This window comes from Lasiodiplodia theobromae (assembly GCF_012971845.1).
Source record: "Lasiodiplodia theobromae strain AM2As chromosome Unknown scaffold_47, whole genome shotgun sequence".
NCBI lineage: Eukaryota > Fungi > Ascomycota > Dothideomycetes > Botryosphaeriales > Botryosphaeriaceae > Lasiodiplodia > Lasiodiplodia theobromae.
In genome coordinates, this window is record NW_023336527.1 from 271,633 (window position 1) to 284,920 (window position 13,288).

At 49.0% G+C, this 13,288-nt stretch overlaps 1 protein-coding gene across 1 annotated transcript; it reads left to right on the plus strand.

Annotated features, from left to right (window-relative positions):
* Positions 1–9,413: 9,413 nt before the first annotated feature.
* On the plus strand, positions 9,414–10,223 carry LTHEOB_11362 (uncharacterized protein; the record flags this gene model as incomplete). The annotated part of the gene is made up of 1 exon (XM_035508110.1): positions 9,414–10,223. One exon carries the CDS (start codon positions 9,414–9,416, stop codon positions 10,221–10,223), a length of 810 nt encoding a protein of 269 aa, XP_035366579.1.
* Positions 10,224–13,288: the final 3,065 nt, after the last annotated feature.

Consider the following 13,288-nt stretch of genomic DNA (forward strand, 5'->3'; position numbering starts at 1 on the left):
AATTCCTCCTCTACTTAGAGTACATGTGGTTGGGTTTAAAGACGTTTTCCTTAGAATCTACCATGGATTCTGTCTCAAAATAGATGCTTTTCCTCAACATAAACGACAGGGAGCGTATAGAAAACATAGAGAGCGCGAATAATTGTAGTTGAAGAAACATATTGAACTTGGGATCTCTGACGTTTTTTTTTTCAAGATGGTACCGACATTAATATTTTATTTTATTAAATGTTAGGGTTAGAAAGAATGGATTAAATCTTGTCTGGTTCTTTAATAGCCGTTCAACCAATGATTTTGTACACATTAGATTGGATAATAACTGAGAATATGACGGATCTAATACGAGGCAGAGTAGATTACCGAAGTATGGTTGGAATGGACCGAGTAAGGAAGCTCAATAAGTGACTCAGGAAGCGATAAATGAGTGGTAATGGGCGAGAGATGCGATCCTCGTCAATCGGGCCGCTCGTAGATGCTCTTATATAACGTCTACTTGATATCCTTGCCGTAGCAACGCAGTGCAACGATTATTCAATGTCGGGAACGTTCTCCGCAGGATGAACAGTCTTTCTGTCCACCAAAAGTCTCTTATACGGGGACGGCTGTGCCACTGGTACTCGATTCTTAATTGTTCTTTAGATATGATGTAAGAGCGCCTCAAGCTCCCCGAGAAGTGCCATTGCTGACGGTGAAATGCTCTTAGATACCTCCAGGTTGATTTCCAATATAATGGCCCGTCGGTCGGATCCATGGTTTGTCAAGTAGAGTTGGCACTTGGCCTTTCGGCTCGTAAGCAGCTCAGTCACCATTGTTGCAGTCGATAGTGGATCGAGAGTTCCAATCGTGATTTTCGTAGGTGATGGTCTCTAGCTGCAGGAGCAACTATAGTTCGTGCCGATGTATGGACCTGAGTAGCTGCTTAGGCTCTCCCTACTTTACATCCGTAGCCCCTTGATCCCCTCCCCCAAAGCTAGTCGGGGCGACTGATGTAGACGGAAAATATCAGGGCCGGTAATCCATGCGAATAAGGACCATCGCCACGTACGATGAATGAACTTAAGCAGTTCATCTCTGGACACCAATTTTTAGCCAGAGCATTTCCAAAAATCTATGTGTGACATGTTCCCCCGTTCGTTGAACTTTTTGGGTTATTGTTTTTCACTGGCCGTTAGAGGTGACCCTCATCTTACAATCCTCTCCAAGAAACTAGATATGGCTCTTAAATAACCATAACGTCGAACCATGCCGCATAGGTGTCATTAAGAGGCTCTATTAGGTCTTTTTTCGCTTTCAGACGTTGGGATAAAGACTCCGTGGTGATTTCTCTGGGTCAGACTCCTGTGTCTTCAAAAAACAGCCACCCCTTCTTGCACCGACTTGCCAGCGAGCAAGATTTTAAAGTGCCAGACCTACGCAGCGCACGCGATCCATCCTCCCCGAAATACCAGTTCTGCCGCCCGAAGGAGAGCCAGATGGCGAGGCCACGTGCGGGTTCTTTGCCCACTCCGTAGCTTTTCCATCCCACAAGCAGCGCACACAAATGCCAACGAAGGGCGCTGGGGTAGCGTCGATAGATTACGGCGGATGAAGCTCGTGAAACTCCTAAAATGAGCCCCTGCCGGTGGTGCGGTTGGTGTAACGAGTCTTGACCAGAACATCACCGTGCGAGCGGTGTGAGTCGTCGAGAATGACGCCGCGCTGCCGCGGTCACCCCAGTCAGCCACGGCGAAGTAAGGACTGGGCAGCGAGGTTGCTTGCTGTGTTGTGCAGAGCTAACTTCTTCCACCTTACGGCGCGCACAGCCAGCTCGCGCAGCGCTGCTGACCATCTGGAAACAGTGCCGTGTGCACGTCGTACACTCTTATTGCATCGTTCACCTGCTGGCAGCTGCCGGCAACTGCTGTCGCGGGCGATGCGCTTAAAGCCACCCTTTCTTCTTCTTCTGCCTCCGCTTCCTCTCCATCATCAGCATCATCCACCCGCCGCAACCCAAAGCTCCCAGCTTTGAAATCTGCTACCTCAAGCCAAGCTTATCGTCTAATACATCCTCCAACCCCTTAACAAGCCGCTGCAACCGCGTCAATCGCATCAGCCCAAGGTGAGTAGAGTCCCAGGCCTCGAACACTGGACCTTCTGGCTACTTTGTGCAGAGCTGACCCTTGGCTTAGATCCTCTATTGCCGGCCCCATCTCAAACTACCGCAATATGGACTCTACATACATTCCCCAGGAAACGGAAGACTGAATGATTTCCTCTTCTCTTTGCAGACCGAAGACAATCTTATTATCCGGCCAAATACTCTTAAGCTCTTACATGTTTCGCATTGAAGTTCTAAGAACTATGTCTTTATTTTCATTCATTTTGTTTAACGTCCCTCCTGAGATGCAATGGCTTAACAAAGTATGCTGAGGGGACAGCCAGAGGGTGAGTCATGCCGGAACAACCGACGCTTGGGGAATGTCTTCAAAGAAAGACATGTTATATATAGAGAGAAATGCAACCGTACGAGGAGTGTCGCTACCGTGTATCTAGGCCTTCTACTCTACAATAGGAGTGTGGCGTGAGAACACTGGACCGATAGCAATAAACGGCGTACGTGCAACTCCGTCCATTGCGCTTTTCGCTACGGCGTCCGCCTCCCCAATACGATCCACAGGGTCGTGAAAGAAATGGACCGAGACACCCACATGTTTGAGCGTTTCGATACGATCCTTAAGCGGCTGGGAGAAGTCTTCTCCAGCCGTGTATTTCCCATTTGTGGATCTACGTGGTTGCGCCGCCTATAAAGTACGCGGAGTCTGTGTTGATGACGACTTGATTGAGGCTTGTATATCCTGTTTCCTCTGCGGAATCTATTAAAGTGCTTGGCGGCTTCCAGCGCCTTGATGCCTCCCATCATCCCGGCGCGCTGGCTTGCTACGGGCGTTGATGCATCCCCGAAAAGCACATTAGTTTCGTTGGAGGGGTAGTCCTGGGAGAAGAAGATGGCGCATGCGGCGGTAGTACCGGCCCAGCCGTTGTCTTGGCACGCACCGTCGGCCTAGTCGTAGTGCACGGATGGGACGGGACAGCCCAACTAGCTGGACGCGTTGGGACGCGGTGCGGGGATATGAGTGTAATCTTGCTGAGCGGCGCCGAAGGCGGCGTGCGGATACACTGGGCTGGGCAATTTCTCGTCATTGAAAACACGACTGGTAGCATCGCCTATGCATGCCGCAGTGTGATGAATGCGCCGGTAAAGGCATTACGAGTACTTGAGGTGAACGACCAGAGGAGGTAGAATTAAGCTACACTCTTGGTACGCTAGCGCAGCCGAGAGAGGCGCTGATGAAATACAGAGGGTTCCATGTCCGACCGCTAGTGCGAAGAATGACAGGCTTAGTAACAGGGATGACTGCGCTCATGTGGATGGTGTAATTGGTCGAATTCATCGACGTCTGCCGCTTTTAGCGATCGACAAGCGTCCGATACACAGAAAAACGAATACACGCTAGCCGTCGGACACTCTGTACTCCCACCCACTTGCCACTTCCCGGCTGTTTGCGTTCGTTTCTCCGCTTTTCTTCTACCTTAACCACCACTTTAGATTTTTTTTTTAATGAGAAATAATTAAATTACACGAAGATGCATGTATTTTGGTAATGAATCTCGTTTTCGCGATCTAAATTTTTGTTGTGGTTGACTTTTTACGATTTTGCAGCTGCAAGAGGCTACCTGGGGAAACGCGTATTGGAGGCAGTTGTGCCGTGCTTGCCGCGATGTCTCCTCCGTTGGCGCGAGGCGGGAACGCAACTAATAAAGATCTTCCGAATTTCCGACCCGACAAGCGTACCGTATCACGTCTGTAGAGAATGCCCTCTGTATCTAGTTGATTGCCGTCTCAGACCAATTTTTGCACACACCCACCGCAGAATTTCACGAAACTCGCCATCTTGGCGATAGGGACCACCCTTGCAATTTTTGGCGGTGTATGGTTCTGCCGCCAATGGAAGAGTGCAGATACGAGAGCACTCTTGTATTACAGGAACTTTACCGAAACATTGCAACTTGATTGGATAGTGACCCCGGCCGCACGCTGCACGCCGCAAAGCTGCTGCTCCGTTCGGTGGCTGGGACGGACTATCAATCCATCATCATCAGCTTTCGTCAATTGAAGAGTTGAACTCAATCGGTTTGCTGTATGATGTACGGAGACTTGTTGCGTATCGGGTTTAGGTGGAGCGCGTGGTTTTCTGCCAAGACGGAACGCAGATTAAGCGAGGTTAGACTGCCACGTCATTTTCGTCTTCGCTCAGGCTGCCGTCCCTCTGCCACCGGTAATGCCCGGATCGCACATTATGAACACGAAATGCTGGTTGGCTTTTTCCATTATACGCGCTAAGACGCCACTCTTCAGAACTCCATTCGACCTACTTGGCGTGCTTTTGTGGACGACTCTCTCCAGCCATCACGATGGACTCGAATGTAAAAGCTGAGCGTTTGCTCGTGTTCATTGTGTATCGTGCCATCTTTAGGGATGGCCTCGCTCGAATACGCAAGCCAGGCAAAATCAAGGCCATTGTTCAGGAGCATTGGCCATCCTGCGAAATTTCAGTGGGCGGCTATGGCATGAGCAGGGTTGTTGACGTTCTTGGAGACCTTTTAAGAGATAGAGTGTTTGAGTCAGAGGTACAGGCGCGTGACGAATTTCCAGAGCTCTTCCGTAACTTCGTCCCGGATGGCCGGCATCACATCACGCCTGGCGATGGCGTGCGAACGATAGAAACGCAGTTACCTTCAGATCACGCCGATCAGACAGGAAAGTGGACCACCGTTCAGCATGACGGGAGCTCGAAGAGTGGTATGTTTCTAGACCATCTCGTACACATGCGAAAACCGTCTCTAACACCTATTCTCTTTTTGGAAGACGACGAGACTGAGCAGCTGTCACGGCCGTGTCCACTGCCTAAATCCATCCAGCACCGCATCCTGACGAACACGCAATCGCTACTTGAAACAAGCTGCTTTGACTTCGCTGCCCGATGGCTACCTGCAGTACTCCATGAAAATGGCTGGGACTGTGCGGTTGCGTGCGAACTACAACGATGGATCCGTGTCCTGAAACGTCACGTTGCACAATTACCGAACCACGCTTTCTGCACTACCAACACTCGATCGCTCGAGGACATAGCAAGGTCTATTCCACACCTCCGTCATACTGCTGTCCATCGCCTATCTCTTACAACGAACGAACTTCTACAATTGCTCATGTCCGCGGTTGAACTGACGGTAATCTTGCATGACGAAGTCCGTGCAGAGAAACTAAGGAAGCTATACGACGAAGTTAAGACTCAGATCGATTGGATTGATCAGAGTAAGAAGAGAATAAGAGACACTGTTAGCCCCCAGCTCCGCCGAATCCAGGGCATGAGAGCAGGTCTTACCAACAGAGAAAGACATCTTCTTTCGGAAACGAAACAGAAGGAGAAGCATGCTGACGATATGGCCATTGAGAAGCTGAATGATCTTATTGCAAAGCTGTTCTTAGGAGAAAGTCTGGCCTATCAAGGAGACAATATCAAGATAGCTTCAGGATTGAGCACCGGTTAGAATCAGAGTCTGGGTGACGAAACGCGGGCGAGGAGAGTGCCCCTCCTCCTTGGATCCAGAGCATTTATGATCTACAAGCAGCGTGGGAACGGTCTCCCCGTGCTGGTCTAATATTCCGTGTGCCTGTAGAAGAGGTAGCAGGGCATTATTTTGTTGTTATCAAAATAGCTCGTCAGTGCGGTGTGACGGAGAACCTGCAACAGTGCAAAGAGCGAGTTGGAGAGAACCTGTCAAAGGCAGCGCCCTGCATGCTCGGAATCGAAGTGGGGATACGTCCTTTGTAATACCGCTGGACGTGGGCATACAGCACAGGCTGGCGTGATGTAAAGACGATTGCGGAACATGAGCCCAACCGTTACATAGCTGATCCATGTAATACTTTGACTGAAGCTTTCTCTTTGCGTTGGTTATATTCAAGAACCGTCTCAATTCTAAGGCTCTTGCGCTCACCAACCATCAAAGAAAGAAAGATATCAATGAAACAAAATTATTGACAGTCGCTTATGCTCTATATACAAACTGTTTGGCAGCAAAAAGACCGTGCAAATCTTTTCTCATCTTCTGTATGAAACGAGGAACCATACCAAGTCCTAAAAATTTCCGGATGCTCCGTTTAAGCCGCATTAAGTTCGAAACCTGGCCGTATAATGTGGGAATCCCGTCTATCAGTGAGTTGTTTAGCTCCATATTTACACTCAGCGATGAGACTTGGTTAATATAGCGTGGGTTTTATTCATTTTTGCTGAGCAAGCAGCCTGTATATGCCGACGGGTAACGTGTCTAGGAAGTGGAAATGTTTCTAGGCAGTGGAAACGTTACCCGCCAGTGGAAACGCTACCCTGCAGTGGAAATGCTACCCAGCAGTGGAAACGTTACCCGGCAGTGGAAATATTTCAATTCATTAATCTCCGGATATTTGTAACCACTTCGCCTTCCTGAATAGGACTAGTATAGCACGTAGCCCACGTAGTGTGGTCACGGTAAGTAGAAGAAAATTAAACGTCTCGTTTAAAGCTGTCTACACACCGCTACATTCGCAACTTTTTTTTTTTTCAAAAAAACAACCCCAGACAAGTCGACATTATAGCATTTAGCTACCGACGGTGGTGACTCCGTTACAGGAAACCTCTGATGAAGTTTGGTGCAATTATTAGACCGGATTCAACGTGGCCCGCCGTTGGGGTCTGACCTGCTGCTAAGGCAGTGGCGGCGCCAGGAAAAGGTCAAATTTGAATTTTCCTGGGGCTATACCTGCCGCTAAAGCTGCGATAGGATTTGCAGCAATAATACAGGTCAATGGAGAATCACGACAGCGTCACACAAATCCGAGAAGAACTGTAGTGCTTGTATACATGTCTCTATTTAGATTTATATTGCGCCACCTTCCACCACTGCGGTAGAACGCATTGGAATTGAGCATATGATTTAAAGGCAAAGTCCTGTGCGATCACATCGCATTCGCACCTTTTGGTTGGGATCTTGTTTGTTAATAATGCTGTATTCTTCATTCACAATGACGCTTCATCCCAGACGTCGAATTGCGCAGATAGCGATCCGCGGCGGCAGAGAAAGGGTCGAAAAAGTAGATTCATTCCTCAGACTGTCCATGGAAGCATCGGCTTATAATACTTACACCGGCTCTCTATTGTCGTATTTACTGTGAAGCGCCTCCAAACTGTGATGCAGCAATCTCTCAACCACTCGATCGCAACTTCGTGGAAACTGACGGCAATCTGGACGCTCCCAGATCTATCCTCTTCACTTAGAGGATGTTATAGTATTACATTCGAAGTCGAACGACTAAGCTCAAATACACCTCTATCCGCTCGTTTGGCGTTTTCTAAGCAAGCGGCTATTATGTACTCACGATGCCAAACGACTGATCTGGCAATGTTGATTGAGCGGGCCAAAAAAAATAACCTGCTTACCAGTCAGTGCTTGTCGTGCCGCATGCATTTTTGAGGACCATAATGTCTATCCTCAAATAGCACCCGCATGGTGTTTTCCCTCGTCGGACCAGAGTTTGCTTGGTCAATTCTGCAGTGCCCTGAGGCGAACATGCAGAATTGAAGAGACTTCTCAACAAATTATCTGATTATGATAGACAACATTTTAAAAGGTCGCAACGCGAAACAGTGCGTACAATCACGAACTTGGTTATAGAATTTATCATAATAAAGATACGGAAGGGCTGTACCGTAAGACACCAAATACACGCTTTACATCATACCTAGACTTGCACTTGTGCCAAAGAAAAGCGCATGTATGAGGACGCAAGGAGATTTATTTAGAAGACAGTCGAATGGAGCAGAAAGCAATCGGGCAAGCCCGTAACAAACTGCTTAAATTTATACGTACCTTTTTCACTTTTCAAAAATAGATTAAACGGCCCTCGTACTTCAATAGCAACCCACCGTCGTACGAACACCCCTTTTCCTTTCGGCCACGTCCAAATCACGCTCCATATTACACGGCGAATGCTTGAAGATAACGGATGGCAAGGGGGATCCAGCCCGAACAGGATATCAAAGCCTGCATGACGAAGCGCGTTTGAGCATCTCCGAGGACTGAGGGGAGAGAACGTTCTGGATATGTGAAGTCAGTACTTTTTTTCCGCTTGCCACAGCCTGTTATCGTTGGGTTGTACAACGTTAACTAACTGATCCGAGCTACATACTGCGAGAGGAGCTGCGGGGTAAGTTCCGCATCGGTTGCCGTGCAACGTGCCTCATTCTTGTTTTGGGTGCTACCGATCGCCAGCGCGACTGCATGTTAGCTGCTGAAAGCAGTAATTGCGGGCTTGCACGGCCTATCGCATTATCCGCATAAGCACAGTCAGGCTTTATTTTCATCGGCTGCAGAACTACGTCCCTGCTATCTATTGATCCTAGCGGCTCGGGCCGCAGAGGAAGCTAGCTGGGCGGTAGTAGATGTGAGCGGTTGCCATTCTGTCGCACTAGAGCGTTACGTACACTAGTATGCGTATGGCTATCGGAAAGATGATGTACGAGCGGGTGTTGTTACCTTTTCCAGCCACCACTTAGCATTAATCCCTACCTACCCTTTTGGCATGGCTGATTCTTGTGCAAGTTCGGTCTCAAGTGCCATAGTAGTTATCTAAAACATACGAGGGGCCGCCCCCAACAAAGGTTGCTCTTTGTGTTAATAACTCTCTTTACTTGATGGAGCTATTGGCATGATGCCTAAGCCCCAACGGCAAGATTTTCGGTGTGGTTAATAGGAATACCAGCAAGCTCGGCCTCAGTGATACTACGAGGAACACCTCTACAGAAGCTTTCGGGTTTATAGTATTTCCGGTAGGATTGCACTCCGATCCTCGCCGGGTGATTTAACGGAAGTATGCATGATGCATGGGATCATTCTGGCGGATGGCGCAGCACGATATACTACTACCCTTCTGGATGAATAGGGACTCGCACAACGCGCAGCGCTGGTGTAATAGCTAGAGGTTGCAATCAGCGACTTCCATGTTGATGACACGCAGTTGCTGCATGGTTCTTCCTTTAAGTAGGCATATAACCGCGAAAATAGAAGTGAGCTTTGTGGTGCGTTTGTAGCACCGCGCACGGCAACGATTCCCTAGTTGGTTTGATTCTGCGAGCGATAAACAATGTGGGACGATGACTACCGCAACATCTAAGCTCTATGAATGACACACAATGCGAACAGTGTGCGGCATCTCCAATGGAGTCGTGGGTATATAACGGCACACCCCCAGGGCTTTCAAAGCTGCAAGATACACTACTATCCATTCCTCCTTCATTGAACACCCTACCCTCCACACGACCAAGCACACAATCATCATGGAAATCAATTGGTACTTCAACTGGACCAACGACAAGTCCAATATCGTCACGCCAATTGTCAACCGACAGGGAATCTACGCTGGAAATGTGGGCCAGGTCGCGCTGATCCCCCGTGACGGCACCGTCGCCGTCCATAACGACCTCCCCGGACTCAGCACTGATGAAGTGCGGCTGGCAGCCCCAGACGATGCGTCGTTGCTAGTTGCAGGTCTCCATGGCCACGTCGTGGCATTGGATCCCGTCTCGCTCAAGGAGCGATGGCGGACCAACAGCCTGCCCGATTCAGGCGGTGAGGTCGTGTCGGTGCTCTGCGCTGCGGGTCGAATTTACGCAGGCTGCAACGGCTACGTTTTCCGCTTCGATCCGTCAGGCCCGCAGATTAAGGAGCAGCACTACCTTGACCAAGGAAGCCACGAAGTGCGTTTGGCGATGAACCATTCGGAGTCGATCCTCTTTGCTGGCTACGATGGCGTAGTGTTTGCTTTGGATCCAGAGACGTTGAAGGAGAAATGGCACAAGGAGATGACTGAAGCTGGCCGGAGCGTTGTGTCCATCGTCAGCGGGAAGGACGTCGTCAGCGGGAAGAACTTCGTGTACGCGGGCTGCCGGGGGTATGTTTACATGTTTGACGAACCGGACGGGAACCAAAAGACCTGGAACTCTTTGCCCGGCGATGACAGCAATCAGGTTCGCCTGCAGTTGGATGACAAAGAGCCTCGCATTTATGTCGGTACCAATGGTCACGGCATATGCTTAACTTCCACTGATCTGGAAAAGATCTACGACAGGAGTCTACCAGGAAGCTAGTAGAGCATCACTAATGTTGCATTCGGCGGGGGCAGGGCCTTCTTTGCCAACAATGGCTACGTCTTCGAGCTTCATTCCGATGGAAATGTCGGGCTAAAGAACGAGCTGAAGGGTTACGGTGGGGGAGAAACTCGTTTGGCCCTGGACGGCAAACAGCTCATTGTTGGGCTCAATGGATATGTCATTTCACTCAACATATCCTCGGATACTGATGCTTCTGCCAAGCTCTAGGCTTGAGTATGGTGCCTCGAAGTGGTGGGAGGATGACAAGAAGAAGTCTCACAGTCGTTATAGTTGGGGGTGGATTAGAGAATCATCTCTGCAAAACAGCTTCGAGTGTCTCTCCTATGGGTGCGGCAATGTGTGGTCAAGAGATTCGAAGAGCTGAGGATTGCAGGTGGTTACGTTGAACGATATTGCTGCTGATTGGTTACTTTTCTTTTTTCCTTTTCCACATTCGCTATTTTACTGAATTGTACTCGCGAATTTCTTTACGTCCGAAGACAGTCATTACCAGTAACTACATACAACTGAGTAAAATCTAAACTCTATACATTCTTACTTAAGACTTGGTCGAGATAAAAGTGCTAGATCGTTAAAGAACTCGAAAGATATATAGCTGGTACAAGGAGTTCCGCGAACTCAGCGAATCTGGCCTCAATCCATCGCCACGATTGCTTGCAGCATCGCCGCCGGTGGCATCCCACTTACCTCGCCATGCTCCATCGCCCTCGCCCCTCTCGTCCAGCAGCTCACCCTCAAAATCTCCCCCCTATCCCTACTCTTCTATGTCTCCCGGCCTCCAGCCTCTCTCCGACTTCGGACGTCTGCCACCGCCCGCGTCCGAAACCAACCGCATCCGGCTCGCCTCCAAGCAGCCCGGTAGCGGCGGCGGCGGCGTTCGCTGGCACGAGCAGCACCGCCTACCTCATCGCCGCACTACGCCGCCGCCGCCGCCGCCACTGACTGCAACCAACCCCCCTCACCCCGCGCGCCGCAACCCGCTCAACCTCATCTTGCCCCGCGTACGAGGACCACCTGGTGCGTCGTATTGCGCTGCGTGCTCGAGGTGTGCTTCCGCAACGCGGACGGCGGGCGGCGGGCGGCGCTGAAGGCGTTTTTAAGGCGCCCCACGCCGCTCCGCGTGTTCGGCTTGGCCGTCAGACGGGGAGGCGAAGGAGCAAAATTACTAAACCTAATTATTTTTTTTTTGGCAAACGGATCAAACCCAACTTTAATTAAAATTTACCTACGAATAACTAATACCTACGTGGTATAAGATAATAATTCTTAATATATAAAAAATATAAGCGTTTCTACTATTATAAAAAATAAAAAGTACTTAAAATTTAATTTTTATAAACGCTTTATAATACTTAAAAAAAATTAATTTTTAAAAAAATTTTCTTAAACTAATATTCTCTTAGAAAATATTTTTATTTTTAATTATAATAGATAAATATAAGTATAACTACTGTTAAAAACTATAATAGATTAACCCTCTAAGGGGCTTAACGACTAGTAGAGACTATATATACTAGAGTAAAACTAGGCCTAATTAGGCTCTTCTTAATTAGGTAAATACTATGTACGGCCCTTCGATCTTCAACAACTACTACTATATATATTAAAAATACTTTTATTTTAATTTCGTTAACGTTATAAAGTGTTAAAGTAAGTAAATAAGTTATTTAAAAAAGAGTTAGGTTTGCGTCGCGATAGTCGGGTTTGGTCCGTTTCGCTGAAAACGTTGGGTTTGGTAATTTCCCCGGGCGGAGGCGGAGGCGCGACGGTGTCTGCTGCTTTTTTGTCGGCAAGGAGGCGCTTTTGAGGCTATACTCGCCTCCGCGCCGGGTGCACCGCGATCTGCTGGTGCAGCAGCCGGGAGGAGGAGGAGGAGAAGAAGAAGTCGTGCGGCGCGTGGTTGCGGATATCGAGGCGCTATACCGTGCTGATCCCGGCAGGAGCGGTGGCGGCGATAGTGGAGCAGCAGGGGCAGGAGCTGATCAGTCCTTCAAGCAGATTTTGGCCGGCGCGCCGGATCAGTGGTGACGGAGATGGTGGAACCCAGGTTGGACCATTTCTGGCATTTGGTGGGACGCGGTTCGTGTGTTCGGCCAGTGCGGCATTTGGGTTTATGATGGCGGCGCTGCTTGTGGGCACGCTGGTGGAGGCGCTAGAGCAGCCTGGCGTCTGGGTGGTCGAGGATGCGTATACCGGTGAGATGATGAGGGCGGCACAGCCGTTGAGCTCTAAGCGAGAGGCATATGGGGATTTAAGGATTATGCGGAAAAGGGTTTTGTGGATACCGGTGGAGGGTGGCTCTGTTTTTCTTTCTTTTTTCTTCGTTGTTAAGATCTGTTTCGAGGGAGACTGGGAATGATTTTGTGGGTCTTCGTGGTCTGCACTCGTTTTGCTGGAGTCATCGTGGGCTCCGCAGAAGGTGCCACACTTGGTTGCTGGTAGTGTGATTCACGCCATGTTATATAGTCTTCAACTACTCTATTTCCCGCGATGCTGCTGTGTAGGTGCTACATATGGCCGTGCTACCAGGTCGGAGCCATCCTTTGGCCCGTCATCACTTGCATCAGTTACATAATATCACGATAGACACTCTAGTCCTCCGCAACCTGTGGTTATATCGTAATTCCATTTGCTATTACCGTAATATGTGATGGTAACAGGGCAGAGCAGTCTTATGGCAGTCTAATACCTTTTTTACTCGGGAAATTCCGCACGAAAGAATAACGATACTTCTCCAGCTGCAGTTGTATTCGCGAGAGAGCCTTTATTCGATATGCATATCAATTAGAAAGCGCATAGTAATAAGTTTTATAGCCGCTTATTTTACTAAGAATACCGTAATTAAGGCACGCAAATCTAACGCATAGAAGAGGCGTTTTAAAAAGCCGCATGCAGGGTACTTCGTTATATAGCTTCTCTCAACCCTCCGAGATCTACAATAATGCCCTGTTGTCACCAAGGCTGGGAGCGCAGACGCTGAAATCGCAGAGAAGCGCGTCGGACAGACTATAGTAGTTAGCGGCGGTATAGCGCACGCGAGA